General features: G+C 34.5%; 1 protein-coding gene across 2 annotated transcripts; it reads left to right on the forward strand.

Moving 5' to 3' along the window:
• Nucleotides 1-42: 42 nt before the first annotated feature.
• On the forward strand, nt 43-25,767 carry LOC138324718 (ubiquitin-protein ligase E3C-like). 2 transcript variants are annotated; one of them, XR_011208672.1, is made up of 24 exons: nt 43-187; nt 526-579; nt 1,072-1,146; nt 1,412-1,549; nt 2,729-2,841; nt 4,892-5,046; nt 5,449-5,602; nt 6,297-6,559; nt 7,473-7,597; nt 8,237-8,418; nt 9,028-9,114; nt 10,953-11,107; nt 11,691-11,905; nt 12,577-12,681; nt 13,797-13,881; nt 14,212-14,306; nt 14,724-14,865; nt 16,179-16,423; nt 16,628-16,752; nt 18,013-18,103; nt 18,935-19,033; nt 19,773-19,929; nt 20,540-20,699; nt 22,065-22,204. XR_011208672.1 is itself a non-coding variant. In XM_069269818.1 (24 exons), the coding sequence occupies exons 1-24, from the start codon at nt 122-124 to the stop codon at nt 22,233-22,235; spliced, it is 3,228 nt and encodes a 1,075-aa protein (XP_069125919.1). In that variant the 5' UTR covers nt 43-121; the 3' UTR covers nt 22,236-25,767. The 2 variants fall into 2 exon arrangements, 1 of the variants encoding a protein (XP_069125919.1); XM_069269818.1 differs by having other exon boundaries at nt 20,569-20,699; nt 22,065-25,767.
• Nucleotides 25,768-25,984: the final 217 nt, after the last annotated feature.

The raw sequence follows: 25,984 nt of genomic DNA on the forward strand, positions 1-25,984 counted from the left end.
ACGAATCTTATGATTGGCTAAAGAATATTTCTTTAGCCAATCAACACCACTGTAACATCGTATGTAAACAAAAAACTTGACAGTCATTCTGCAGTTTCTAGAAAAACACCACGAAAGTAAGATGTATAGTTTTGAAGGCGATTTTAGAAGAAAACCAATCCAATCTTTGCGTGGAGCAAGTAAAAAGGTATTCAGAAATACGAGCAATCAGTTATTTTGTTGACTGATTGTAGAAATTAATAATCAGCTGATTTGATCATGGACAAAACGATAAAATCCTTGGTTTTTGATCACGCTTTTAGCCCGTGATTAATTATAATCAATCACGAAGTTACACGGATTTGGGATTGGGATAATTTCATCAACATTTTAATTCTAATTTATTTGTATTTCGCTATTCCAACTCTATGATCTTTTTAAACTTACTCTTGTGTGACCTTTATCTATAAGCTATATATAATTAGATATGTAATCAACAATTACCTTTTTATAGATTTTTCTTGTTGTTTTCTGTTTTAATTTAAGGAAGAGAAAAATCAACTACTGATTCGTGCTCAGATTGAAAGACAGAGAAGAGAGGTCAGTGCCTGTTATAATCAAAATACAACGTAAATGTTGTTACATGTATGATGTACCCCTAAACTAGCATTATCAAGGTTTGGTTAGTATATCATTACCAGTAATATCGGGACCCTACCAGTAATAATGGGACCCTACCAGTAAGACTGGGACCCTACTAGTAATACTTGGAATATCAACCTCCAATTTCAATCTTAATTGGCTGTTTAGTGTTCTTTATGGGGATGAATCATCCAATACCGTTGAATTACAGTCTACCTTTGTGTATCTACCTTTGTGTATGAATGCTACTGTTGTGACATGTTGCTTAAATACATAAAATTTAAGTCACTTGCATAGTAAAGGTATAGCTTTCTTGAAAAAAAATGTCAGAATGATGTCCATGAAGTGTTTGATTAATAATTGCTATAATATATATAGTGATGTGGTATTTTGGGGTAGGGGCTCATTAGATTATTTACATTTTGTCTCACAATACATATTTAACTTCAGGAGGTGAGATTGCAGCATGAAAGTGCAACCAAAATACAGGCCTATTTCCGCAGTTATGCTGTCAGGAAAAGAAAGGTAATGTGACAAAATAAAGCTATGTACCAAGTCCTTATATAATTATCTCTGTGTGAAATAGCTGATAAAGAGATTATTCATTTTGTTTGCTGTAATGCAAGTATTACTGATTCATCTGTCAGATATTCAAAATGATACAAATACAAAATGGTCACAGATATGATAAAAGCAGTACTACCTAGTATGATAGCAAAGTGTTAATTTTTTTTAATCACTATATTTGACTAGATTTGTGTATGTAATTGGTCGTTGCATGGTTTTGTAGATGGTGGCAGTTCGGAATGAATTTGACCAGAGAATCCAATCGTTACACGGACCTGAATCACCGGATATGAAGACGCTGGTCTCCCTTCAACAACAGCTTTCATTTTTCTATCGAGATCAACTTGATTCTCAGAGACTGGTAAGGTTTATTGATTATGATATTTGTGATGCATTTCAGGATTTATTTTAATTAGAAAATGTTCAATGAATTATTATAAGAAAAAAATATGTTTATTTTTTTATGGTAGATTTGCATTAAGATGTATGGAGTCACCTTCATACTAACTACGTTTGTATAACATCCTATTCCTGTAAATGGAAACTGGTAATTGACACTTCCCAAATTGGAACACTTTTTGAAGATAATTGTGAAAAATTTCTAACGTGTGCATGAATCCAGATTATTCTCTCAACTTTCCACAATTAGATGCCTTCAGTTTTAATTTCATGATTTGTTTACTTGTCAGCAGGGCATATATTTTGAAATAGAGAGCTTGAAGCATGCATATTAAAGTTAATAAGCAACTGGAAAGAAAATGACACCTAAAAGTTGTCATAGTTATTATTCAGCACCTTAATTTTTACGGTTATTGGTAGTTTTGATTGTAAACGGAAAATTCTGTATCACATATTTTTAAAGTGTTCCATTTTGGGTAGCGTTCCCATTTGGGTAACGCTGCGTTATACATAACAACCTGGATTTTCTTCAACTTAAAGATAACTTGGCATAATTGACAACTATAAGAGACTATCTTTACAATGGTATGACATGTGGAGCTGTTTTATTGTGTACAACTATTATTAATGGGGATAATGCAACATCATTTGGTGATAGCATGTTTGTAATATTCTTGTGACATTTATAATAAGTAATTTCACTCTTTCCCTAGTATGAAATTTCTTGCACAACAGTCTTCAGATTTGCCAATTTACACATTCCAAGGGTTTTGCTTAAGACAGAGCAGAATATTGCTAGCTTTTGATTCCGAATACTTTTTTGTATTGTATGCTTTACAGAGAGGTATTTGAGTGAGGGCTATACATACACATTATTATCAGTTTTAACATTTCTGGAATCAAGTCATAACTTATAAAACGAAAATTGGAAGCAACAAAAATATATGGAATGGGGTTACCTCCCCCTAGACCATAACATTATTAGATGTCTTATAGACTAATTAACTAACATCATATATATTTATTTTTTAACTCTAATAAATGTTTCATGTTTACTCTGCTTCATATTTCAAACAATGGAAAATGCTTTTTTATGATATGAGGACAGATGGTATGACATTAGCTGTTTATGTTCCAACAGATATGGGTTTGTCAGAATATAATGAAGAAAAAGGAGGACTACTTGGCCTACCTCAGTACAAGTATCCCAGGTGGCCTGCACCACTTACAGAAACTGCTGCTGCTGTGTCTAAGGTAGCTTTCTACCTATTTCCGTATACTGTAATTTCCTGTGTTTTACCTGCACTAGGTTATAGCCTTCGGAAAACAAAATCAGACATTTTCTATGATTTTGTAAAATAAATTACAGATAACCTGCACTGGCAAATTGCTCGCAGGTTATATGCTGAAAATTACATTTCATGATGGTAGTATGTACTAATAATAACATGTGAGTCTATATGTTACAGTGATGACATTCGGTAGGGGGGGGGTATATGTCTATTCAAAAAACATATAAAGTTATCAATAACACATGTTTTGTTTGTAAATATATTTTAAATGTAAGTGATATAGCTCATCTGAAAATATGTTGGGATAGTCGGGGTTACTTGACCTTTTCACTGTATACAGTGTATTTGAAATAGTTTTATAGAACAAATATTTTTCAAAACTGATAATAGTTACCACATATTGCCTGCATTGGCAGATAGCCCGCATTAGGCATCATCTGATGTTAAAAAAAATGTATAACCTGCGGGCAATTTGCAGGAAATTACGATACATCATATTTATGGATGTCTTTGTCTTGCATTATAAAAAAAAGATACATTTAAAAAAGATTTTTTTGTATCTTTTATTTTTTCAAAGTTTTTTGAAAGCATGTGCATGTCTATAATATACAAATATTGACTTACACAAAAACTTCAATCTAAACTCATATATATATATAATTTACTCAGCTTTACCTGAAAAAGTACCAAAATGAGTTATTTTTTGACATTTTGTGGAATTTAAATGCATATTTTGTCCTCAGAAGTACATTTTTAGCCCCCCATCATCAGATGGATGGTGGGCTATTCAAATCGCTTTTCGTCCGTGGTCCGTCCTTCTGTCCGTTAACATTTCTTGTTACCTCTATTTCTCAGAAAGTACTGAAGGAATCTTTCTCAAATTTCATATGTAGGTTCCCCTAGGGCCCTAGTTGTGCATATTGGGACCGATCGGTCAACAAGATGGCCGCTAGGCCGCCATCTTGGATTTTGGTAATTAAAGTTTGTTACCGCTATTTCTCAGAAAGGACTGAAGGGATCTTTCTAAAATTTCATATGTAGGTTCCCCTAGGGCCCTTGTTGTGCATATTGCATTTTGGGACCGATCGGTCAACAAGATGGCCGCCAGGCTGCCATCTTGAATTTTAATAGGTAAAGTTTGTAACCGCTATTTCTGAGAGAGTACTGAAGGGATCTCTCTCAAATTTCATATGTAGCTTCCCCTAGGGCCCTAGTTGTGCATATTGCATTTTGCGATTGATTGGTCAACAAGATGGCCGCCAGGCAGCCATCTTGGATTTTGATAGTAAAAGTTTGTTACCACTATTTCTCAGAAAGTAATGAAGGGATCTCTCTCAAATTTCATATGTAGGTTCCCTTAGGTCCCTAGTTATGCATATTACATACCGTATTAGGATTGATCGGTCAACAAGATGGCCGATAGGCCATCATCTTGGATTTTGAAATTGAAGTTTGTTACAGCTATTTCTCAGAAATTACTGAAGGGATCTGTCTCAAATGTCATGTGCAGGTTTCCCTTGGGGTCTTGTTGTGCATATTGCATTTTGGGACTGATCCGTCAACAAGATGGCCGACAGGCCACCATATTGGATTTTGATAATTGAAGTTTGATACCGCTATTTCTCAGAAAGTACTAAAGCAATCTGTCTCAAATTTTTTATGTAGCTTCCCCTAGGACTATAGTTGTGCATATTGCATTTTCGAACCAATAGGTCAACAAGATGACTGACAGGTAGCCATCTTGGATTTTGATAATTGAAGTTTGTTAGCGTTATATATCTCAGAAAGTACTGAAAGGATCTTTCTCAAATTTCATATGTAGTAATATGAAGTAAAAGTTTGAAAAGCAGAGAAAAGATCCCTCTTTCCTTTGTCAGACAAAGATCGTTCTTAGGTGGGCGCCAAGATCCCTCTGGGATTTCTTGTATATTTGAATATTGGTTTTGTGCTCTGCATGACCTTTAGGAATTTATTGATAAAGATGATAGAGTAACACCTTGTATATTGTACAGACACCTGACTGACGTGGTTAAGACGACAGCCCCTATAGCCATCCCTATGAGGATGTTGGAGATGTTCACCTCCCCTGATATCTATAGGTCACACAGATTTACACGGAGTCCTGATGGACCAGTTCATCACACATGGCTCTACTTAATCAACCACGGTATGTCAAACATTACACTAGTGGATAAAAAATACTTTAAAATTAAAACATTTTCTGATGTAATTTTTCTTGTAATAACAACAAGGTTGACTATAAGCAGTAAATCATCTTTTTAACATATTTCATGCTTTGATTTATAATACTTTCACTAATTTTATGAATATCTTTTAAGGCTTTAATATGAGGACAAAATTTAGGATTATGACAAGCAGGAAAGTTGAACATATCTGGTAATAGATGTAGCTAGAACTTTGAACACACAAAAAAATTGTAATGAATGTGACACTTTCACTTTTCATCAGATCAATGAAGTGGTCAGTACTAAGGATAGAAGTTTTGTAATAGTCACTTTATGGCTTAAGTTAATCTTGTTTTGTCAATTTGGATTGATTATTGATGTAGGTTACTTTGACAACCTGAGGGTGATCCTGGAGGCCAAAGTTCCCCCAGACCTTGAGAGGACACCGGTGGCTCCTACCCCACTCGCAGACAGCATCCTGGGACTTATCATGGGACCAGTCAGTTACGCTATACAGCACAAAAACCAGTCATTCAGGTAACACAATCCAATTGAAATTAGACTTGTAATTCTGCTTCACTATGATATGCTCCAATACAGATCTAGCATCTCCCTGTTCAGTGTCACCTCAGCGTGACCCCTATGGTAGCCAATTAGCATGTCGCCTATAAAATCTTCGGTGTGATTGAATCTCTCTGAAGTATGAATGGCTTCTAGTACATCTGGAGATGTTTAATATATCATACAAAAGATGCTATACTTATGAAATATCTATTATTGGATTGTTAATTCTTGTTCACAAGATACCTTATACTCTATGATAGTTTATTGAATTCATCATAAATATATTTCGTGTAGCAGATTCTCACAAAAGTTTGCAAACAAAATTTATCTCATAACCCAATGAAATTAAAAAATAGTGACATCAATGCTTATAATTAATTTTCCAAACTATTTGATAAAATGAAATATATTTACATCTATATTCCATTGATTTTCCAGTGGATTATTTTTCTAAATCAGTATGCAACGTCAATGTTTTTATTATGACGTCAATAGAAAATATTAAGTTTCTGTGCTATTCTCAATTTTATTTTCAAAGTGATATATGAAAAAAATGAATCTGCCAATCAGAAAGCCAGATTTAGTACAGAAACAAAGAAAAATGAATAACTTTGTGTTTAGTGGCTAGCTGTTAGAAGTAAATATTTACATTCTTTGTGTTTTGTAGCCATGTCATACTGAAGGCAGTCTGTCAGTCCCTTCTGTGTCCGGCGTACAGTGAACAAATAGAACACTTTCTCCTTCCTGCCATGGCTTACGGAAGGTTTCCGTTCCCATTCGTCGATCTCATCCAGGCTCTCATATCTGACACAGCTGTCAACATTAAACAGGGGTCACAGGTCAATGGGAGGCCAAAAAGATCAAGTTCATCTGTAGAGATGACACCATGGCTGCTTGGTGCCCTTGTAACATTAGCTGATAAATACATAGGTGAGGCAACCAAGGCTGTGTGATATACACTTTTTTATTTTGTGTCTAAAATCAAATGGGGATATTTATTACTATCATAGTAAACCATCACATTGTCGTCGTTACATTTTAATTTCACATTTTCATGCGTTCTCAGTGATGTAATTTCACAATTTTTGTCAGAATGTTTTTTATGTAAATTAGCTTCACTGTCCTAAAAATTCAAGCACACAAAAAAGTTAGTTGCCAGGACTTGTTTGTTCAAAGGATGATTAACTTAATCACATGATTAGGCCATAGGGTTTTTTTTTCTGTGTCCGGTAGGTTTTAGGTCTTGATTTTTTTTTCCAAACTGGGTAATAAAAGAAGTATGGAACAGGGTAAGTAATGTTTCTTGCAGTTTTCATAGATCTCTAAAATCTATAAAAAGAAAATTCTTTTCTTAATTTGATCAGTTGTAATTAAATAACTTATTTTTGTAGAAAAATGTACAAATCAGTATAAATTTGAACCTCTAAAAAACTTGAATTCCGTAGCGAAACATAGTGTTTATTTTTTTGCCTTGCTAGCTGGTAGATTTAAGAAAATCAAAATGATGCAAAACAGAGAAAACACAACTACGGCTTTAGTGAAATTTTCATGTTCCATTTGCTGCAGAATTTGTTATTTTATCTTCACCAAAATCAGCAAGCAGATAAAAAATGAAGTTCTTAAGAATCTTACAAAATTTTGCGAAAATTGTAGTACCAGAAATTTCTGTTGAACAATTGGGCCCTGGTGACCTGTGTGCAGCAGATAGTTTTAGGCCTTAAGTATTTAATTGGATGTGTATTATGGCAACACATGAAAAATTGTTTTGAGTAGAATATTCTGCATTGTATCTCAACATCAAATTTAGCATAATATCCAATCATAGATTGATTATCATTTGCAGAAGTTCTGAACACCAAGCAGACAGTAGACTTCCTGTCTGTGCTGAAGAAATTGTTGTCGAGTTTACCAACATGTGAGGTTGAAGATGACGATGATTCTGATGATGAAATGGATGTAGACCAATTGGTATGTTACTATACTCCAGGGGTTACTATCACCAATGTTACATCCACCCCTCGACTGTCTCATTAATAAAACTGAATGCAGTTCAGGAGAGAGAAAAAACTGACCAATCACAGGCCTGCAGAGACTTCTTTTGAAGATGACAGAGAAATGCTCAACTTCAGAGCAACACAGTCAACTACTGCCTCCAGTTTACTATTCGATCTTCCAAGGGTGGAAGTAATATCTGTTATCGTAACCCCTGGAGTATCAAGGATGCTAAATACAGACATTTTACAATGTATTTGTATGTTTTGGGCATTAGCCAATTAAAGGTATTCCAAATTTTGTTCAGATGTCCATGCAAACAACTATTACCAACAAAGAAATGGATTTGATTGAATGTTTTCATTAGAAATATAGTCATTGCTTCCCGGCGAAGATAGAGAACTTTGATACCATAAAAATGTAAAAATGTATGTAAGTGATTTGTCAATAAGATAATTATACTTCAAGCACATAATTTTCAATAATGGTTAAGGATTGGATAATAGAAAAAAATTTGTTTTAGAAATTTTTATTTATTTGAATTTCTAACAGATCATGAACTCTTCCATCATGCTTCTTGAATTAATAAATAAATTTATCTGTTTTTCTTCACAGTTTCCAACAGAAGGTTTACAAAAGATTCAACAAGATTGCATGACATTTTTAAATTCTCCCAACTTTGTCCATCGTGTCATTGATTGCCTTGGAAACAAGATGTCACATGACATAGTGTCGGCCATCTGTGTTATATGTCACGCCCTAATGACGCACCATCACTTGGAAATCCACAAAGTCAGGTAAAACTGATGCACAGGTGTATTAACCTTTAAATTAATCTGTTTATAGCTTCTCAATGTCTCGCACCACCTAATGATTACTTATCAAAGTAAAACATTTCCATGTTTTCATTGAACGGACTAACTCATGTATCACATGATACCTGATAACGTATGTGCGGGACTAGTATCTCCACTGATAAAAGAACAGAACTATTTGTAATTCTCCCGCTAAAATGACATTTACATGGGATATCATATTTTACTGATATTCCATCGCCAATACAAACACTAAGCACAAATGTTATCAGGAATCACATGGTTTATAATTAAATCCCATTTTATTGTGATATTTTATCCCAAATGTTAACATGTCAATATATCTTTTCAGTATCTGCTACACTGATAAATCAATTATATTATTCTATAAAATTTAACACAATTTAGGCTTTTCATGCTCCGCTCCTAAAATGAATGGGTGGTTTATAGTGTTATCTATGTCCATAACATCTCGTTTCATCTTGTACCATCTCATCATTTGATGTCAATGTTTTACATCTCGGAGACATTGCATAACATGAAATAAATTCAGTAAAACTTTACTCTTACCGTGCTTTCTCTGGATTACAGATTGCTGTACAGCTTAGCCTTCAGCAAGTCTTTTATCCGTGGTCTGTGGTCAGTCTGTACAACAACCTCGAACTGGACAGTCATGGGGTAAGTGTTACCATTGGTAACTAGTGAGGCTTTGTCTCATGTTGTTGTAGTCGTAATTATTACAGATGAAGAATGAAATAGTTTTGGTATTTACGCATTGATGTTACTAGTTTTTCATTTCATCAGGGTATGGGGGAAAAAAATGTTTGCAAACTGTGAATAAAAGTTTGCAAACAATTTGTTTTCATAACCTGATGAAATTTTAAAAAAAGTGACATTAATGCTTATGATTAATTTTATTATCTATTTGATGAAATAAAATATGTTTAAATGTACCATTCTAAAGATTTTATATGGATTGTTTTTCCGAATCAATACACAGCATCAATATCTATTGTGACGTTACAATAATAAAGGGGTTTTGTGCCATTCTTGGATTTCATGCATCGTCGACCGCCATGCGCCGTTCACCTTGGCCGTTTTCGTTTATTCGGAACAACCGGTTCGACCGTTTGTAAAAGTCATTATTTCAAGTATAAAACCTGACGGACCTGCAGTTTTTTCTACGGGCCTGCGAGGGCTTTGTCAAGGCTCGTCTGAAAACAATATAAAATCACCAGGTCCGTCTTTAATTAATAAACGAACAACTAGGTCCAACCAGTCAAACCGTATAATCGAAAACGGCCCTTGTTTTCATTCAGACAACTTCTTCTCAACAACCAAAAGGCCCAGAGTACTGATGGTTGGCCTGTGGCATGCTGGGATGAAGTGCTACCAAGTTTGTTCAAATGAATGACCTTAACTTTCATTCAAGGTCACAGGGGTCAAAAAAGCTAAAATCTTGAAACGATTTCTTCTCAAGAACCAAAAGGCCCTGGGTACTCATATTGGGTCTGTGACATGCTGGGATGAAGGGCAATCAAGTTTGTTCAAATAAACGATCTTGACCTTCATTCAAGGTCACAGGGGTCAAATAGGCTAAAATCTTTTAAACAACTTCTTGTGAATAACTAAGAGGTCTAGATACATGATCTTTAGCCTTTGACATGCTTAGACAAATGGCTACCAAAGTTGTTCAAGTAAATGACTTTGACATTCATTCAAGGTCACAGGGGTCAAATTAGCTGCATTATTGAAGTTCAAAAGACTTTTAGACAGATAATTTTGTCGTCTGTTGAGCTACAATTGGTGCCTATTACTGCTAACGGAGCAAAGAAATGATTGTCCAAACCATCATTAAAACTCTGTATGCATTTCATCTTATTTGTTTGATATCACTTACCTACTAGGCAATAAAACTGAACCGTATAATCTATCAAATTAACAGCGAGACATTATGTTTTTTCACATATAAATATGATGGTCTTTTGGAAAGAAAATTATACTGCAAGTCTACATATTATGAATTTGACGTCTTACGAGTGGTTGATATTAAGAATGGTCGTTATGTTTCTTTTGGACAAAAATAATAAATAAATGCATGTATATGCTTAAAATAATTGGAAACCTTCGACAAAGTATAGAAAATGTGCCTGAGTGATCTGAGGCAGTGCACCACTATATCATATAGGGACCATACGGCCGAAAGGTATAGTAGGCCATTTGTAGCATGGTGCGGATCAAGGGACCTTCACTCATGTTCTAATTCATCAAATATATCAGAACCTGAACTTCTCTTATTAAAAGAGTTTTTTGAAATGCCTTAATTGTTTGCCAACTCTATATTCTTTGAGGTGTTGTATTGTTCTAATAGTCAGATGACCGTTAAGGCCCATAGGCCTCTTGTTTTCCATAGTGGTGTTCAAAAAAATATTGGCCAGTCAGAAGGCCGGATTTAGTATGAAAACAAAGAAAAAATCATTATAACGTTATCAATGGTAAACTTTTGATGTTGACAGTACGGAAGCCTCCCTCATCCAGATGTTGGCTTGTGGAGTAGATCTTTCAGACGATGATATCCAGAGAATTGTACCGCTGTTAGCAATCTTCTGTGCAATGTTTAATCACTTCCTGTACACAATACATGATGCTGATTTCTATGGAGATACAACAGGTATGACTCCATGTTTGATATATACATGTACATGGTAATAACGGGACGTTATAATTATGAATGAACGTCTCATTTGTTGACATTACAGAATTTATGATTATGAATGAAGGTCTCATTTGTTGAAATTACAGAACTAAGTTGAACATGCAATGGTATTCAGAACATATTTGATCATAATGGAAGGCACTTATATTTTGTAGTACAGTTCAGAGAATTCAAATAAAACTTATTGTGTTTGATAATTGGTGAAGGGTATTCATGATTCCTTATTACTATATAGATGATTGTTTTGGTGCGGATGATATTTTCGTGATTTCACGAGACATTACTATGATCGCGAAAAATTGATCTGCAATGTATTAAAAATTTGTTCAACCCTTAAATCCTCAAATTTGATTTTTTCATTTTAAGATTATAATTGCGAAAATTTTTGTTCACAAAAATAACCTTCTATATGGTATTTCTTGAGTGATAACCCCAAACAGGGTTTTTCTCAATCAACTTGAACGATGATTGAGCTTTACAATGTCTGCTTTTGTATGTGTTATTTAGACATTTGATGGATATTTTGTGTAATCTGTAGCTAGCAGTATGCCCTTCAGCCTGGAGGAACTGATCCCCATGACACTTGTATTACGTGACACGTGTCTGGGGGTGATTGAGCTGGCGAACCCAGATACACGGCTGTCAATATCGGAGGACTATCAAGAGGCACTCATACAGGCAGGCATGAAAGACAAGCCTCGGCAGAAAGAGGAGCAGGATCGTAACAATCATATGTGGGCCTACCTGTTTAAGGTTAGTGCTGTCTTGTTAAAACTGTTTGTGTAAAATTTCTGTTTTATATGTTAATTTTCCCAAGGTAAATATCACACAACCATGAGCTAGATTTGTACCAACAATCATTGGTGCATTACTGCATAGTTGTTAAATTCGCTATACATTTGTATTCACATTTTCACTGAAATTCATGCAATTTTAAGAAATTACTTGTGGTAATTAAAATAATTGTTCATTAATTCTAGTAGTCAGCGATTATTGAAAATATTAACCTGCAAAACTTAAAGCAATATACAGTATATAAGATTATACTTCATCATTCCACTTATTAAAGTGTATATACTTCAATTGTTAGTGGATAACTATACTGACCTCCAAAATGTTACACATGAATATTTACAAATATACATAAAATGTAGAAATATGTAAACATTGTTAATACAGGCATCAGTATATATTACTTATCAACTTATCTATCTTCTCTAACTCATTACTTGCTTATTCAAGATTTTTCTTAGAGATAAATTGTCAGCAAATTATAACTTATATAACAGAACTTCGGAGGGCAGTGTATATTCTTTATTATTTTTTTTTCTATGTTGATGAACCCAATAAGGATTACCAATTTGTTTATCTGTGTTCCAATATAATTGATCAGTACATTCATTGTTTGTGTATTTAAATTACAGGTTACCTCTTCTCTAGTGCGACAGCTCTACTCCCGAGACACACGGCGCATGTTCTGTCCTCAAAACTTCTGGCTGTCGGACCGAGTATCTATCCAGGCAGATAAGGTACTTAGTGCTGGTGAAATTATTAGATTTATCTGTCTGATAAGTGTGAATTTAGTGATGTTTACCCTGAATAATGTGTAACATTAGCCTGTCATTGATAATCACAAATAGATTTTGGTCTGAAATTCCTTTATTTTCTGTAATATACCCAAACAAAAAGACCAATAGAATCTTACATGAGTCTGTCAAGTGGACAGGGATATCTCAAGCTGAGTGAAAGATTTAACCTGAGGCTTGATAGCCAAAATCTTTCACGAAGGTTGGGATATCCCTGTCCACTTGACAGACCCAATGTTTGATTTTTTTCCTCCTATACTTAGTAGAAAAATGAGAAAATTTCAGTTGCTTTCCAGCTTTTTCGTCATGCCATTATCGCAAGGAACGTGGTTATGCATCAAATATTGAAGTCATGACATAATTGTTTGGTGCGTGTGAGCTGTCATACACCACCCTGTGTGAGATAGCTTTTCCCTAACAACCAAGGGATATCCCTGTGTAAGTTAGCTCTTCCATAACAACCATGGGATATCCCTGTGTAAGTTAGCTCTTCCATAACAACCATGGGATATCCCTGTGTAAGTTAGCTCTTCCATAACAACCATGGGATATCCCTGTGTAAGTTAGCTCTTCCATAACAACCATGGGATATCCCTGTGTAAGTTAGCTCTTCCATAACAACCATGGGATATCCCTGTGTAAGTTAGCTCTTCCATAACAACCATGGGATATCCCTGAAAGTTAGCTCTTCCCTAACAACCATGGGATATCCCTGTGTAAGTTAGCTCTTCCATAACAACCATGGGATATCCCTGAAAGTTAGCTCTTCCCTAACAACCATGGGATATCCCTGTGTAAGTTAGCTTTTCCCTAACAACCATGGGATATCCCTGTGTAAGTTAGCTCTTCCCTAACAACCATGGGATATCCCTGTGTAAGATAGCTTTTCCCTAACAACCATGGGATATCCCTGTGAAGTATGGGAGAAATTAGGATATTGATTCTCTATTTTTCACTTATCAAAAAACCTAGTAAATAACCTCCTCCTTTCTGCAGATCTCGATTTTCATTTACCCTTACCTGTACTCTACACTCTACCTGTACTCTTTGTGTTCCAGCCATCTCAAATCTACAGAGCTCAAGGTTCCGTGTTCACCAGGCGACCATTCGGAGCAATGAAATCTCTTACAAAAACTGCACCAGGTAGGTTCATAACAATAAAAAAAACCATGTCAACTTTTAGAACACATGAGAGAAGTATTTGGCAACAGAACTGTTATTAACCACCAGTGTTACACTGTAAACAGCTGTATTTTTCCTTTGAAGAGCTTTAGAGTCTTTGAAAAAATACCCCCAAAATTAGGCTGTCAGGGCAAAGCCTCCATAACTACAATACTATGATATTGTGAACATGTATTCATCGTTTTGTCCTTGATATAACCAATCATTACTCTGTAGAGATGATTTTTATCACCACTAAATACTGTAACTCTTAGAAGAAGTCCAAAAAGATATTAATTTTTAATTTTACAGATGAAGATGGGCCTCCGTTATCTAATACAGATGTAAAGAATTTAGTTATTCTCACGGAGCTTCCTTTTGTCGTTACATTTGAAGAACGTTTCAAGGTCAGTATATGGTGGAAATGGTAGGAAGAAGAAAAGTGAAACCCTGTCTTTAGGTGTGGATGTTTTCATTCATAACTTAAAACATGTTATATTGTAAGATCAGGGAGGGGATATATTGGTACAGGTTGCCTATCCTTCGGTCTGTAGATATGATTGACCGACTACTCCTATTAAACAATTGAGCTATAACATCACACCATTTATATATGAGCATTATGTGGCATAACCATGGTGCTCATTGTGATGATGTCATCAAGTTCAACACACAACAATATTGTGATAACCACATGGTTTCATTAATTTCTTTTCAACTTTGGCTGGTCAGCACTCGCTGAGCCTTGTGTCCAGATTAAGATGTACAATTTAATCATTCAAGGTATTTTCATTTTATTTGATGTGTTTCACTCTGTTCACCAGATTTTACAGAAATTGATACAGACTGACCGTCAGGAGCACCAAGGAGAAATGACTCATTTCCTGTCTGGGCCTTCCATTTCTGTGATGATTCGGAGGAACTATATCTATGAAGATGCATTTGACAAATTATCACCAGAGAATGGTAAATCAGACTTACTTAAAGCATATTTTATCATAATTTTTAGTTCGCTTATTCAAAGAATAGGGGGAGCTAATGTTGTCACCCTAGCGTCGGCGTCGGCGTTGGCGTCCCATTTCATGTTAAAGTTTTTGAGCAAGTTTCTGTTTCATCAATTGTTTAAGCTTAAGTCATCATAAATGTTTATGATTTTATTTTCCTAATGTATATGGATGCTGAACGTGATAATACAACCAATTAGGGGCCCTTTAGGGTTTTTTTGTTAATTTGTCATATTTCCATGTTAACGTTTTTGAGCAAGTTTCTATTTTGTCAATTGTTTAAGCATAAGTCATCATAAATAATTATGATTTTATTTTCCTAATGTGTATGGATGCTGAACGTGATAATACAACCAATTAGGGGCCCTTTAGGGGTTTTTTGAGTCTGTTAATTTGTCATATTTCCATGTTTAAATAGTAAATACTTGAACATCAACTTCTTCTGAATAGGCGAGCTTTGCTGTTCTCCAACAGCTCTTGTTTAACATGTACACTGTTCTGTATTTGCATATTACAAAGTTATCTGCACTTGCGGGTAGGTATTGATTGTGACATCATGTGTTTGCGAGCGTAACGTCATACTTTTCGGAGAAAACGAAGTGAATTGCGCTCACAAAATAATGACGTAACAATCGATACCAATCCGTAAGGGGGCTAACTCTGTAATATGCAAGGACAGAATATTTGAAATAGCCAAGAAAGATTGCCCTCAAAGACTCCTGTATGAAAGTGGTTTAAGTTCTGCTTACTTCTTATAGCAATTGAAATTTAAAAGGCTCACAAATTTTAAAAGTATTTGCTGACCTTATCTATTTTCATTTTTTCTAAGGAAGCCAAATAAGTTTAATTTTGATAAGATCATTTGTACTATTTGTAGTTGTACTATTTGAAATCATTTTTTCGTTTTCCATGTTTCCTGTGATGACCATGATTGAAATTTTTTATCATTTCTCGCTAAGGTGATATGATGATATCATGCTGCCTAAATCTGTTTCATTATTTTATGTAATTGTGTTGGTCAATATTCCATCATTGTGTGTAACAGTGCTACCTCCATTGCGGAGAGTTATCAATTCTGATGTGATTATTTTGTGAATGAAATTCACATAGTTTTCAATGAAAGTTATGATGTTACACTCGCACACACAATCACAATTTTTACCCACAAGGGCAGGTAACGTGCAAATACAGAATAGGTCATAGCTTACTTTTGAAATAGATTATACTTTATATAGAACAAACATCTTCTATCTGTTGGTTTATTTTACTTTCCAGAACCTAATCTAAAGCTGAAGATGAGAGTACAACTCATCAATGCCGCAGGTCTTGATGAAGCAGGAATTGATGGAGGAGGTATCTTTCGTGAGTTCTTATCCGAGTTACTGAAGACTGGGTTTGATCCTAATCGAGGAATGTTCTGCCATACTACAGACCTACTCCTGTACCCCAACCCTAAGTCTGCATTCCTGATGGAGAACTATACAAAGCATTACTACTTCTTAGGCAGGATGCTTGGAAAGGTAATTATAATTACTTACAATTTGTAATCAGTACCAAGACAAAATCTAACATCTTCCCAGGCCCGGATAAACAAAGATACATGTGATATATCAATAGAAATGTAATGGATTGTTTTTGTAAAAAAACGTTTTTCAGATTCATGACTAATGTTTATGCTATTAATATAAACTGTTTTGTTATAGACTATGGTTATTGTTTTGCAGGCTATTTATGAAAACATGCTGGTCGAGTTGCCATTTGCAAGTTTCTTCCTCTCAAAGATACTCAGCCGCCATGGCGGCAATCTTGATATTCACCACTTGGCTTCTCTGGACCCTGAGCTCTACAGGTAGGTAGAAGGACTTCCACATATTGGAGAGTAAATGTACCTCATGATACAGGCTAAAGTGTATGTAGAATGACGAGGGTCCCAGTCTTACAAAAAACACTAGTTTAAACAGGGTCGAAAATCTTAAAATCAAAAGTTTTATACTGTATATACTGTCAACCAAACCGAAGATTTTATAGGCAACATGCTGATTGGCTCACCATAGGGGTCATGGTGACGTGACCCTGAACAGGGTGTTGCCCACGGGAGGTTTTCATTTTTTGCACTTTTTCCGTAACCATGGAAACATTGCTGAAAATATCATATTTTTGTACCAGGTTCGTTACCGCAGCATAACTGGAAAACTGGTTGAGACATATGCACGGAACTCCATAGGCACATTAGTCTTATGGTCTAGTAGTGCCTTTTGCTATTTTAAGGTTTTCACTTTTTGTACTTTTTTCTGTAACCATGGAAACATTGCTGAAAATGGCAGATTTTTGTGTAAGAATCGTTTCCGGAGCACAACTCTAAAACCAGCAGAGATATTTCCATGAAACTTCATAGACACATTGTTCTTATGGTCTAGTAGTGCCTTTTGCTATTTTTGAGGTTTTCACTTTTTGTGCTTTTTTCTGTAACCATAGAAACATTGCTGAAAATATCATATTTTTGTAGCAGGTTCATTTCCGGAGCATAACTCTAAAACTTCATAGAAACATTCTTTTTAGGCCCTTTATGACACTGTCATTGTACTAGTTATAAACAGGTTAATAGTTTTTCACCTATATGCTTCACATTCATAAAACTATTCACCTTGCTGTATCTGCCCTTACCAGAAAAGAAAGAAAAACATTTGGATTATATTCGTGGCAGTGTTATTTGGTGGATGAAAGAAAATACGAATTTAAAACTGCGGTCAAATTGGAATGATATATGTATCTAAGACATTAGACAACACAGACCTTGAATTTAATACGTACTGCATGGAGTAAAATATTTTAAAAAAAACAGGAAAATTATCGCCAACAAATGTCAAGGCTGTATACCTGATTCAATAATTGCAGCCCCGCTCTACTTGAATTATACTCCATCTTTCTTTAGCTCAACTTCCTTTTTCCTGTTTTTTTCATACACATAAGTCTCTACAATCAAACTTACTTCAGCTTTGATATCTCCATTGGCGGGGGATCTGAATGACTATGTCCTTGTTAGATCTTGTATTGGAGCGTATCATAAGTCTAATTTTATTAGAAATATATTGATTTCCATTGTTATCAGGAATTTGTTGTCACTGAAGACCTACGAGGGAGACGTTGTGGACTTGGGATTAGACTTTACAACTGTTAATGATGATTTTGGTCAGACTAAAGTAGGTATTATTTTAAAGTAATCCTGTTGTATATGAATACATTCCTATATCATGTTTAAATAGCCGTGATTACTTGAAATCTTATTATACCAACTTGAAACAATAGAAACCAAAATGATTTGTAGGCCATTACCTGTTACTTTTGAAGTCAAAATTGAAGGCTATTGTTAAGTATTTGAAACACATAATTAATATTATTACAATAGCCATAGATAAAAAGAAGATGTATTTTATGCTGAATTGACCTATAAAATAAGATTGATAAAAAGAAGATGTATTTTATGCTGAATTGACCTATAAAATAAGATTGATAAAAAGAAGATGTATTTTATGCTGAATTGACCTATAAAATAAGATTGATAAAAAGAAGATGTATTTTATGCTGAATTGACCTATAAAATAAGATTGATAAAAAGAAGATGTATTTTATGCTGAATTGACCTATAAAATAAGATTGATAAAAAGAAGATGTATTTTATGCTGAATTGACCTATAAAATAAGATTGATAAAAAGAAGATGTATTTTATGCTGAATTGACCTATAAAATAAGATTGATAAAAAGAAGATGTATTTTATGCTGAATTGACCTATAAAATAAGATTGATAAAAAGAAGATGTATTTTATGCTGAATTGACCTATAAAATAAGATTGATAAAAAGAAGATGTATTTTATGCTGAATTGACCTATAAAATAAGATTGATAAAAAGAAGATGTATTTTATGCTGAATTGACCTATAAAATAAGATTGATAAAAAGAGATTCATGTGAAGGTGAGGTTTTTATGTCTTATATATATTTTAAAATTTAATTTAATTTTGTCGCTTTCAGGTTGTTGAATTAAAACCAGGAGGACATCAGATTGCCGTGGACAACCATAACAAGATTGAATACATACACCTGATGGCTGATCATAAGCTCAACAAGCAGGTCAGTTCTTTAGTAAAAATTTTATCCTTTAAAGATGCTCCACCGCCAACAATAATTGATGTTTAATTATGTATATTTATATGGGCATTGCCTAATTAACAATTTATTTTGCTTTTGATGCAATTCATTCCATATAGAACATAGTGCCACAGAATTTTTCTAGTAAGCTATTAAATATTTTTATCTAGATGTAAAATTAGAAGCTCAAACTTTTGAATGGTGAAACGTTAGTAACTTTTGTAACTTAAGAAAAATACTAAATCATCTACTTATGCTTTTTTTTGAGAATAAATACTATTTGACATTGGTGGAGCATCTTTAATTAAGGGAAATTTTAAAAATAATTTGTAAAACTGGGGCGAGGTTAGCTCTTTTATGGTGTAGGACCTAGGGTTTAACGTTCAACGAGGCGAAAAGTTGGTTCTTGGATAAGTGTATCAGAATGGTGTTATTATAACTTAGCTACGGGCGAAAAGTTGGTTCTTGGATAAGTGTATCAGAATGGTGTTATTATAACTTAGCTACAGCTAGCGCATACTAGTGATGCAGTTACCCTTGGACATTTAAAGGAATGTTAGAAAACATACTATCAATCATGTACATGGAGAAAATCATGAAAAAGAAATAGCATAAATGAAAAATTCTGACAGGGAGGATTTTGTAGTTGTAATTTAATTTATATTGCCTGTAAAGAGACACTTGTCTGTATGTATGTACATGAATTAATTTTTGTCGACAGATCCGTGTACAGTGCACAGCTTTCCGACAGGGTATGTCAGACGTCCTAAACCTTGATTGGCTGCGCATGTTTGATCACCATGAGCTCCAGGTGCTAATATCAGGGGCCATAACTCCGGTTAACATAGAAGATTTGCAACGTCACACCAACTATTCTGGTGAGGATCTTCATACAATGATAAAAAACCTACAGAAGATTATCTGATAATACTTCTGATTGTCAAGCATATGGTGCCATTGTAAATTATAATGATAATTCTTTATTTCATGATGAGACAAAAGTATAAAGTTGATCATATAGCACCAGAGGCATTTAGCTATTTGATTGTGCTGTTTTTATACACCAACTCGATGCCTTGGAGTAATACAATGTATTTAACATCTGCAAGTAACTTGGTTGTTTCACCTTAAACATTCAATAAATACTTTATAAATAACTTGTGTAAAATGTAGGATTTACTTATATGTTTTGGAAGTAGATGATAAAGAATCTCCAGTATTTTAATACCCTACCATGAAATGATGGAGGAAATGCACTAACAATGTCTGTCCCATCATCTTGCATCCATTTCAATCTCGTCTTGATACATGGAGGCGGGCCATTTGTCATACAGAAATTTTCAATTATTTTACAATAACGCATCTGCATTCATCGACTTCATTGTTTTCAATTCTAAGACGCAATGACATGTGATGATGTTTCAAGAATGAATAAGATAGGGCTAAGGGAAACCATTTAAGTGCCTTTTCTGTAATCTTAAATTCTAGACAGAAACAAATTTGTTGATGATATACAGGTGGATACACGGACAGCCATCCTATCATCCGGATGTTTTGGAAGGTCGTAGAACAGTTTACCAATCGTCAGAAACGACAGCTGCTCAAGTTTGTGACAAGTTGTTCACGTCCACCCTTACTGGGCTTCAAGGTTGGTTAAAACACAAACTTTTCTTGAAAATTGAACTTTTCCTGCCATGGTTTGTTTCTGTATTGATGATGATCTTATTCTAACTTACACAGGTACCAAGACGTGTTTCTATAAGTTTTACGATAGGGATCTTTTACTTTTCCAAAAGTTTGTTTTTATAAGTATAACGATAGGGATCTTTTACTTTTCCAAAGTTTGTTTCTATAAGTTTTACGATAGGGATCTTTTACTTTTCCAAAAGTTTGTTTCTATAAGTTTTACGATAGGGATCTTTTACTTTTCCAAAGTTTGTTTTTATAAGTTTTACGATAGGGATCTTTTACTTTTCCAAAAGTTTGTTTCTATAAGTTTTACGATAGGGATCTTTTACTTTTCCAAAGTTTGTTTTTATAAGTATAACGATAGGGATCTTTTACTTTTCCAAAGTTTGTTTCTATAAGTTTAACGATATTGATCTTTTACTTTTCCAAAAGTTTGTTTCTATAAGTTTTACGATAGGGATCTTTTACTTTTCCAAAGTTTGTTTTTATAAGTTTTACGATAGGGATCTTTTACTTTTCCAAAAGTTTGTTTCTATAAGTTTTACGATAGGGATCTTTTACTTTTCCAAAGTTTGTTTCTATAAGTTTTACGATAGGGATCTTTTACTTTTCCAAAAGTTTGTTTCTATAAGTTTTACGATAGGGATCTTTTACTTTTCCAAAGTTTGTTTTTATAAGTTTTACGATAGGGATCTTTTACTTTTCCAAAAGTTTGTTTCTATAAGTTTTACGATAGGGATCTTTTACTTTTCCAAAAGTTTGTTTCTATAAGTTTTACGATAGGGATCTTTTACTTTTCCAAAAGTTTGTTTCTATAAGTTTTACGATAGGGATCTTTTACTTTTCCAAAGTTTGTTTTTATAAGTATAACGATAGGGATCTTTTACTTTTCCAAAGTTTGTTTCTATAAGTTTAACGATATTGATCTTTTGCTTTCACCAAAACAGTATGGATCTTTACTTATAGCAAAGTTTGTTTCTATAACTACAGGGATGATCCGGATCTTTGACTTATATCAAAGTTTTTTTCTATAATGGGATTTTGTCGTTATATAATTATATATTTTATCAAACAATCATCCTCCAGAGAAAGAAAATTTCTTATTTAAACAATACAAGTCACTTCTTTTACAAAATGTTGGCCTCTTGGGCATCCTCAAGTACATGGAAACAAAAACTAGCTATGTAAGTTCCAATCTTGATTTGACATTGCCATTTTTTGTTTCCATGAACTGAGAATGGCCAAGAGGCCAAAATTTTGTAAAAGAAGAGATATTTGTACTGTAATTATAGTTATATACATTATGTACATATATATTTTTCAGGACCTGTACCCAGCATTCTGTGTACATTATGGCGGGAATGAACCAGATCGACTACCAACAGCAAGCACCTGCATGAATCTTTTGCGACTTCCTGAGTTTAGTGATGAAAAGACAATGAAAACTAAACTGTTATATGCAGTGGAATCAGAGTCCGGATTTGAACTCAGCTAGCATTATATAATCAGTTTTAGACATCAATTTCAATCCCAAAACAAGCATAAAAGCCTATTTTCAAAGACATAATCAATTTTACATGCGAGGTTCAGATGTGTTTTTGGTATAACTTGTTGACTACCAGGTACTAGAAATTCAAAGTTTGCCAGATTTTGCTACATTTCATTTCCACGCTATAAAGTCCAGGCTTACCTAACTATTCCGTATTTGCATTTTACTGAGTTATCTCCCATGCAGGCAGATATCGATCCTGACATAATAAATCTGAGAGCACACACTGTGTCATTTTCTCTGAAAAGTATAACTTTACACTCGCACAAATATGACGTCACAATCAATATCTATCCATAAGGGCAGACACCGGTAATGAGTGAATGCAGATTTCTCCCAAAAATGCAGTTTGTCGGTGTCTTGTGCTTACATTTTTTAATCAACATTATTTTATGGTATTTGTTCTCACCAATTAAACTCAGAATTTGTTACATTGTATCAATTTATTATAATTGAAATATCAAACATAAGGTAATTTTTGTTCAAGATTCCTAAGCCTTGAAGTTGAAGATGGTATATATGCTTTAAAATGTTGGCAATTATAATTGTATTCACATATTCCCTTGCATTGATTTAAATATTAACAGTATTTGACCCAATAAGTGACCCTGTTCCTGTAAGTGCCCCTCCCACTTTTTGAGGCCTCAATTTCATTTACCTCGAACTAAATGACTGAAATCAAAACTTAAGGTTTATCTTTTTTATTTCTTTTGGCATTGGCACTTATTGGGCTGAAAAGAGTAAATCGATTAATGGCTTACTTGCCCTGGGTACTTATTGGGCTGAAAAGAGTATATCGATTAATGGCTTACTTGCCCTGGGTACTTATTAGGCCAAACAGAGTATCTGAAAAAATTTATTAATCAATTTATATGGTACACATTCTTTAGGTTCATCTAGTCCACTATGATCAGTTAATATCCACTGTACATGTGTAACATTAAACATTTCAAATAAAAAAAAAAAAAAAATTTTGGTTATAAATAGAAATAGTTATGATAATTGTATGTTTTGTTGATCTCAGTATAGATCAAGTTAACTTGTTTTCTTGTGGTTCCATACCAAACAAGAAACACTCTTACACAAAGATTATTTTTTCATATTCAAAGCAGCAAATTCAGATATTTGAATAGTAATGGAATATTTCAAATAAGAAATGTTTACACAAAGAAAGTTATGAATGAACAAGAGATCCCAGAGGGATCTTGGCGCCCACCAAAGATTGATCTATGTCTGACAAATGAAAGAGGGATCTTTTCTCTACTTTTCAAACTTACATTTCTTTTTTCTGCTTTTCAAACTTTAAACTATCAAAATCCAAGATGGTGGTCGCAAAATGCAATAGGCAGAACTAGGGTCCTAGAGGAACCTACATATGATATTTGAGAACAATCCCTTCAATACTTTCTGAGAAATAGCGGTAACAAACTTTAACTATCAAAATCCAAGATGGCTACCGGTCGGCCATTTTGTTGACCGATCAGTCCCAAAATGCAATATGCACAACTGGGGTCCTAGGGGAACCTACATATGAAATTTGAGAAAGATCCCTTCAGTGCTTTCTGAGAAATAGCGGTAACAAACTTTAACTATCAAAATCCAAGATGGCTACCTGGCGGCCATCTTGTTGACTGATCAGTCCCAAAATGCAATATGCACAACTGGGGTCCTAGGGAAACCTACATATGAAATTTGAGAAAGATCCCTTCAGTGCTTTCTGAGAAATAGCGGTAACGAACTTTAACTATCAAAATCCAAGATGGCCACCGGTCGGCCATCTTGTTGACCGATCAGTCCCAAAATGCAATATGCACAACTGGGGTCCTAGGGGAACCTACATATGAAATTTGAGAAAGATCCCTTCAGTACTTTCTGAGAATTAGCGGTAACAAACTTTAACTATCAAAATCCAAGATGGCGGCTGGTCGGCCATCTTGTTGACCGATCAGTCCCAAAATGCAATATGCACAACTAGGGTCCTACGGGAACCTACATATGAAATTTGAGAAAGATCCCTTCAATACTTTATGAGAAATAGCGGTAACAAACTTTAACTATCAAAATCCAAGATGGCTGCCTGGCGGCCGTCTTGTTGACCGATCAGTCCCAAAATACAATATGCACAACTAGGGTCCTAGGGGAACCTACATATGAAATTTGAGAAAGATCCCTTCAGTGCTTTCTGAGAAATAGCGGTAACAAACTTTAACTATCAAAATCCAAGATGGCTACCTGGCGGCCATCTTGTTGACCGATCAGTCCCAAAATGCAATATGCACTACTAGGGTCCTAGGGGAACCTATATATAAAATTTGAGAAAGATCCCTTCAGTACTTTCTGAGAATTAGCCGTAACAAACTTTAACTATCAAAATCCAAGATGGCGGCTGGTCGGCCATCTTGTTGACCGATCAGTCCCAAAATGCAATATGCACAACTAGGGTCCTAGGGGAACCTACATATGAAATTTGAGAAAGATCCCTTCAGTACTTTCTGTGAAATAGCGGTAACAAATTTTAACTATCAAAATCCAAGATGGCTGTCTGGCGGCCATCTTGTTGACCGATCAGTCCCAAAATACAATATGCACAACTAGGGTCCTAGGGGAACCTACATATGAAATTTGAGAAAGATCCCTTCAGTACTTTTAGAGAAATAGCGGTAACAAGAATTGTTAACGGACGGACGGACGGACGGAAGGACGGACGGACGACGGACCACGGACGAAAGGCGATTTGAATAGCCCACCATCTGATGATGGTGGGCTAAAAATAAAACTGCCAGCAATGACTTTTCTCATCATTCATTCACTATACTTTAATACCATTTTTACATTATTGGAACATTTCTTTTAACTTAACAGTTAAAGTCAATTGTTGGGTCAAGGAGGCTTAAGTCGGTAACAAGGTGTTCGTATATCCATTATAATAATAATATCTTATGAAATAGAAAAATAAAAATAAAAATCGCTTTGTATGTGAAGAAATTAATTTGTATAATAGGAATCCTAAAATGTCCTCTCGGCTGGTTATGTCGGTGTTGACATTTCGATGCAGCCTCGCTTTCAGGAATTATTTTTAGAACTGTTCTAAATTTACACAGGGCTTTTTCATATATTCAGTGGTCAAAAGTTGACAATATAAGCAGAACTTTTTTACTGTCGTTTTGATATGTAGAGACTTATGGGAGGCAAATGAACCATTTAGACTGGTTTTCCTTGCCCAACTCTTCACTTTCAGCATCCAAAATACCTTGTACAATGTATTATTCCCTGCATATGTATATTATATAAGTTATGTATATATGTTACCTATATAGTCACAAAATATGTACATATCTCGACATTTTTTTATGCATACAAACATTAAGAATAATTTGTTGCTGTGTGCACTAGTACCAAGGTATGAAAGAATTGTTGGTTAAATGGATTTTATTATCTTTAATTTATTTGTTTTTCAAATAAAGCATTTCTAGATATCTTCTCTTTCTTTGTAGTTATATTTTTAGCTCACATGGCCAGAAGGGCTGGTGAGCCCTACTAGACATAAACGGCTAAATGGATTTTCACCAAATTTGGTCTGAAGCTTCCTTGGGTGAAGGGGAACCAGTCTTGTATAAACCGTGACCCAGGCCCCCCAGGAGCGGGAGGAGCGGGGCCCAATAAGGAAAATATCCATTTCTGAAAGAGTATTTTTC

The sequence above is a fragment of the Argopecten irradians genome, chromosome 6 (genome assembly GCF_041381155.1).
Source record: "Argopecten irradians isolate NY chromosome 6, Ai_NY, whole genome shotgun sequence".
NCBI classification, from domain to species: domain Eukaryota; kingdom Metazoa; phylum Mollusca; class Bivalvia; order Pectinida; family Pectinidae; genus Argopecten; species Argopecten irradians.

Excerpts from the sequence above, each read along its gene's own strand:
- LOC138324718 (XM_069269818.1), top strand. The coding sequence starts at position 122 with ATGTATAGTTTTGAAGGCGATTTTAGAAGAAAACCAATCCAATCTTTG. Across the intron at positions 1,147-1,411 it reads ATGCTGTCAGGAAAAGAAAG|ATGGTGGCAGTTCGGAATGA; the intron begins GTAATGTGACAA and ends ATGGTTTTGTAG. Across the intron at positions 19,930-20,568 it reads ACGTCACACCAACTATTCTG|GTGGATACACGGACAGCCAT; the intron begins GTGAGGATCTTC and ends GATGATATACAG.